General features: G+C 42.9%; 1 protein-coding gene across 1 annotated transcript in view; it reads right to left on the reverse strand.

Annotated features, from left to right (window-relative positions):
* The window catches only part of SPATA16 (spermatogenesis associated 16), a 72,047-nt gene extending 66,612 nt beyond the window's left edge, over positions 1 to 5,435 (reverse strand). Inside the window, exons 1-2 of the mRNA XM_042821018.1 lie at positions 5,385 to 5,435; positions 2,802 to 3,413 (exon numbers count right to left, since the gene is read on the reverse strand). Coding sequence (XP_042676952.1) covers positions 2,802 to 3,413; positions 5,385 to 5,435 — 663 coding nt within the window. The remainder of the gene's footprint in view (positions 1 to 2,801; positions 3,414 to 5,384) is intronic.
* Between the last annotated feature and the right edge of the window lie 565 nt (positions 5,436 to 6,000).

The raw sequence follows: 6,000 nt of genomic DNA on the forward strand, positions 1-6,000 counted from the left end.
TAAGAAACATAAACAAGGAAGCATGCCTTAGTGGTACAGTTGAAATGTGAGGTTGTACAAGTGCTTTTCTGGATTAGAGTCACTCATTTAAAATGCTGTGATGTCAGACTACAACCTCGATTTCCTTAAATGTGAAAAATGCCAGTCCACATTTTGCACCAGAAGCCACAACTTTGAATTCCTGACCTTTGAGATGTGGTACCTTTGAGATGTGAGACCGTGGTACTCTTTACCAACATTAAATGTGGAGGAATCTGTGTGTGTGTGTGTGTGTGTGTGTGTGTGTGTGTTTCATCAAGGAGCCGTGGGTAAAACAATCACAGTTTCAATCTCAGCTGTTTAAGTTTTCTGTTTTTCTCTGCATGGTCTCCAATTTGTCTATATCTGAATAAATAGAGGAGTTGGAGCTGATGCAGAGAAAAGCAATGAACACGATGCAGAGGTTTAAAGCACATGACCTGGGAGAAAATACTAAAAGGTGTGAATTTATTTAATTTAGAGAAAACTGAAAAGAGATTTGCTGTGAGGTTGCACGCATAGAGAGAACAGGGTGGCTTATTGCTTTTCGTGACAGGATAGAGAACAAGTTGTCTGATACTTTGCGGTATGGGAGATTTGGGAGAAAGGTTTATCACAGCATGCTGACATAGATGTGATGTCCATCTCAGTGAAGATTTTCAGATATAGAGCCCTTAGAAATGTCTTTCAGACATGTTCTGAGCTTACTTGGTTTTACTGCTGGGCAGAGTGGGATTGCAAGGCAGCTTGAGAAGCCCCGCTCTACAATGTCCTGATTTTCCAGCCATTCCGTTCTGGGAAGGAATTCTTTAACCTTTGCTCATTCCTTCCCCAGGATGTCTATTATGGGCCTTTCCATTTCCCTTTGGAACAGACAAGTATTCCTTTCCTCTCAACTGAAAAGTGTTTTTGTCCCCATCACAGCTCATTTCTGAATGGGGGGGCGCCCGGGGGGGGGGGGGGGCTGAAAAGGATGTCACTTTCTAATTCTCCTCACTTGCTGCTAGAATACTTATTGTCTTAAAATAAAATGCCTTCAGCAATATAGAAAAGAGAAAAAAAAAAAAAGGAATGTTTTAAAAATGCTTTTGAACTGAGTTTGGCAGTATGGCACTGAAACAAGTACAGCTGGCCCCTTTTTCAGAATGTCAAGTGCACAGCTGAAGTGATTGGGGTCACAATGGAGATGAAACATTAGGGAGAACCCAGAGAGCACAGCTCTAAGTCCTCCATTTTAATCACCAGCCGTATTCCTGTAAAGAGCCTGAAGTGTCTTTTCTCTTTTAAATTCTTACGACTACTAGAAAGTGATTTTTTTGCATCGTGTATCACAGCAAAAGTCAAGCCATCACTCACACAGGGAATGTTAGTGCCTGGGTTAATTGTGAAGATATAGGGCATCTTCCAACGCTTGTAAGACAGCAGTGCATGTGGAGGTACAGAGCTCAAAAGGCTCTGATGCTGCCTGATAAGAGCAGCTTTTGGCTGCACAGTGCCACTATTTAGCAGCTTTAGCATCACTAAAAATTGAGAGACTGATGCCACTGTTACATTTCATTCTGTACGCAAGCAAACAGTTTATCATAGTCTGTTCCCAGCAATTGTAATCCAATTTTTGTTATCTTACATTGTTTAAAAAAGAGAGGGAGAAAGATACTGTACGTCAATCTGATAAAAGTGTTTAAATAACTGGTGCTTTTTTGTGATTATGTCGGTTTTACAGCAGCATTATGGAAACACGACAGGGTAACTAAAATCTGATTACGTCTAAGTCCTTGCCCATTATGTGATTATTATGAACCATGACTTCTCCTGGCACGTTATGAATTACATGGTCATAATACAAGGGATTTCCAATATAATTAACTGAGATTAGCAGCACTAGAGAAATCTGGGAATAATGATACAACTTCGAACAATCAGTTTTACTGTAAGTGCTGTTAGCTCTGGCTTCCAGGAACCAGGAGGCTGCTAGATGCAACCATGACCCACCTGTTGGGGGTTCTTGCACCTTTTCTCTCTTTCTACCCTCACGGAATTAATTACCACCTTGACAGAGTCCTGGGAACTCCCTTCCCTTTTCTTTTCTTCTCTGTCTGGCTAAGGTTTTCAGAAATGTCAGAGGTTTTTGTATACCTCCTTTACGAGGGCTCAGCCAGAAACAGGGAAAGGCTCTGCTTTTGCAAACATAGAAATATCTACTTATTGGAGGGCAGATCAATTTAGGATAGCTCAAGTTTGAGCACTTAAAGACAGAAAGTTATGAAAGTCACAGATCAGTTTCAAAGATCATGGCCAAGGTCATATTATTTCTTTAGTGTCTTGGGCAGCCAAGAGATCCTTCTTGCCACAAAAACTCATGTGTGAACTCTCAACTGCAGAAGAAAAAGCTGGCTGTGTCCTGAGGGGTTGCTCCCTACTGGACTTGTCTATTCTTATGTAGAAAGAAAAGGATTTCTATGCAGATCCAATGGCAATCAGTGGGTTTTAGAGAAAAAGAGAGAAATGGTGGAATTGCTATCGGGAAAAATGAGGAAAACCAGACCTCGTGTTTAACTGAGAAGTTCAACATCCAGTAGTGCCTGGATGGCTGGGGTATGGTGGGAACTCTCCTGATTGGTTTGTCCCTGACACAGACCGGATTCAAAAGAGGAGCATTTCTTTTCCTATGGGTTGTAAATTCCTTCACTGAGTGCAATTCCATGATAGTACAGTTGATTCTATGATAAATAGAGTTAAGGCCCCAGAGATGTTTGGTTCTGATGGCTGCCCTACCGCCGTACCTCCAGTGCGGTTGCGAACCGTCCCGCCGCCGCCGCGTAGTTCTTCTGCCTGTAATGTCTGCTGGCCTCCTGCAGGGCTGCCCGCAGCGGCTCGTCCAGCCGTGGCACTGCTCCACTGGGCGCCGCACTGCTGGCATCAGCACGGCCAAGGAGTGCTGTGGGCACTGCGAATTCAAAGGCGATCTCCTTCTCCTCAGCATAAACCAGCTCCGTTTCTACATGCATCAGGGTGTGCAGAGGAATATGGGACAGAGGGGCCGGGGTTAAGGGATTGCCAGCTCCTAATTTTGTTGCTTCTTTTTTTCCGGCTTGTTTCTCATTGTTTTCTGATTTCCATTTAGGGCTTGCTCTGCCTACATCATTACTTTGTTTTTCCTCCTCTGTCTCTGCCTCTTTTAGTCTCTCCGTGATATTTCCTACTGCTCCATCCCCAAGGTGGTTTTTGACCTCTTGCAGTGTCTCTGGAATATCATTCAATTTGTTTGCCGCTACGCTTGACTCCTCGCTAGCCTGTGTTTGCTGAGAGGCTTCATTCTGGCCACTCGTGCCTAAGAAATCTTTTTGAAAGTTAGTGTTGCTTTCTGATTCCATAACTTGAGCAAAGAAAGAGTCCTAGGAGAGAATGCAGAAAAGTTAAAAATGCTCAAACATTGCAAAGCCAAAAAAAGTCTGCAAATATTTTCTCCACTCAGCACATAGTATGCAGCATTATGAGGAAACTCTTCAGATATGGCATATCAGGCTCATGGTGATTACTGTCTCCGTCCTGTATAAGGGGTGTAAAGGTTTTAGGCATCTTAACTACAGTTGATAGCTCTTTATAATGGATGTTATGTAGAGTACTGGTGTTGCACTAGTTTGTTGTACCTGCAGCAAGAAGGGAAAATATGGCTTTTAATCATAAGGACTACAAGAAAGAGCAAAAACCTATGACTAATTGACTTGTGTTACATGCTCTAGGGAGCAAAACATCTCTGGGGCCTGGATTTTGAGAGCTGCTAAGCATGGTCACTGAGGCCAGAGAGGAGTGCTAACAAATTAGCACCCGCATTCCAAAGGGCACAAGCTCAAAGCAATCTTAGCTTCAGCTATATTTGAGCAAAATTGCCAAAGTTGTTCAGAGAGCTGGTTGATACCCTCACTCAAGGCCACACTGGATGGGGCTCTGAGCACCTGATCAAGCTCTGGGTGCCCTGCATATTGCATGGCAGTCGAACCAGGTAGCCTTTAAATATGCCTACCTACTAAAACAACGGTATGAAAATTCAGATCTGGATTTGGGTTTTGATGTTTGGGTTTTTCACACTTTTCTTGTGCACTGTCTGCACAGAACACTGGCCTGTTGCTGAAGCAGCCCTGCCCTATTAACAGCACAGGGAGCTGGCAGCAGCCTCAAATCAGTGCATGAGGCAGAGCCCAACGCAGGCTTCTTCTAAACCAGTTCCTGTGCAAAAAGGAAAAGTGATAAGACCTGCACTGCACACTCATCATCACACTCAGATTCAATGGAAGTTTTGATTTTCATCTGCCTTAGCAAGGTAGGAGGCACAGGGAATTTTCTTCTTAGTTTTTCCAGTAGTAATGAAAAGTGTGATTGTAAATAGCTTTAATGACAAGCATCTTTCACAATGGTTTGTTGAGTGCAAACACTCAACTTCTAACCTCACATTGTGGTTTAGCAGGCCCTCGTACATTTAGCACCAGATTAATGCACTTAACTATGGGCACAGACTGTACAAGGGAAAGATACATCATAAGTGCATTTCTCTTTGTTCATAAAGAGATTTTAAACAGATTTTTAACTTGAGTCTGCTGTATTTGTAAAAGCTGCCAGAACGTGTCTTGGATGCTGTAGTACAGTGAATCTGTGGTGTTTAGGGCAGTGGCAGAAATGTGCAGAAGAGGGTAAAGGGGAGAGGTGACAGCATTTCAGGCTGTATGAGAAGTTGATACAGAACTGCCTGTGGAGAAACTTATTCCTCCTTCCATGGTCGCCAGAGAGGGAGTGAGAGGTGAGGGGATAATTGTGTGATTTAAGGTAATTTCAGAGGACTTTTTTCAGTGATGTGCTGAGCAATCACAGCTCCTACCAAGTTCAGTGGGGATGGAAAACCAATGGCCCTTCTCAGATAGTGCTCTGCACTCGTAAGAATAGAGCTCAAAGGAATCATATTTATAGCAAACTATTTTGAATGGTAGCAGTAAAGCAGCTGGAAAAGGCTAATGTACTTGCATCTGGCAGCAATTTTACCTGTTTGTTAGACACTCAGTCCCTTTTTAAACAAACCACAGCACAGTCTAAAGATTGGAAGCCTCATTTTCCAGCACTGGCTTCAGCACCAGGTAATTTAGGAAATTATGATTTATCTCTACTGTGCAGTGGAGCAGAGATCTTCCAGCCAGCCCCAGGCCTGGCCGAGGGGATGAGCCTGGTAATCTCAGAGCCACGTTGTGCCAACACTGCTGTCATGTAAGGGGCTGTGACATTGCTCTGTGGATAGCCCAGGCCCCATAGGGGCAATGCAGGGATTTTACAACCTCTAGCATGGGGCGTTCACTGGGAAATGAAAACTGAGTACCTACATCAGACAGAAGTTGACAAGAATTTTCCTCTGAGCAGCCATGCTGTGCCATGAAGCACTTATGGCCGACCAATGGACTCTTCTGTTCACCAACAAGCTTACAAAGGAAAAGCCCAATATTTGATGGTGATTTTAATATCGATGGCAAATTGGCTGGACAAAGCTGTCTTAAAAAGATCAGTAAATTTACCATGCAATAAAAAAAAAGAGCAGAGCATGATCAGTGAAATACATTCCATTAATTGCTTTCAGACATTTTTCCAGTGGACCAGCATCTAAGATGAACTTTGTTGTATCAAGTGGATTTATGCTGCTCCTATTGTATTTTTAGGTATTCAAGCTGATTAACGTGACTTTGCTTGTGCAATGGAAGCACGTTTTAACTTGGGCAGGCTCATTTTAATCACTGCCTCAGTATAAAAACACTGCTAGGGAAAAGCTTTTAGAAAATCATTATCTTTGTCAGTTAAGTATTTTCCTTAGACTTTTGTTAAAATGTCTGTTTTTGATTTTGGAAGCGTTCACTGTAAAATGCTTCTAATGAATCACTGTGCAGGGGAATATAGAAAGACAGTTTAGTGCAGCAGTCAGAAGGAAACTAAACCTCGGGAAGCCTA

Source organism: Centrocercus urophasianus, unplaced genomic scaffold, assembly GCF_019232065.1.
Source record: "Centrocercus urophasianus isolate 14NV4802_14NV808 unplaced genomic scaffold, USGS_Curo_1.0 seq_19, whole genome shotgun sequence".
NCBI lineage: Eukaryota > Metazoa > Chordata > Aves > Galliformes > Phasianidae > Centrocercus > Centrocercus urophasianus.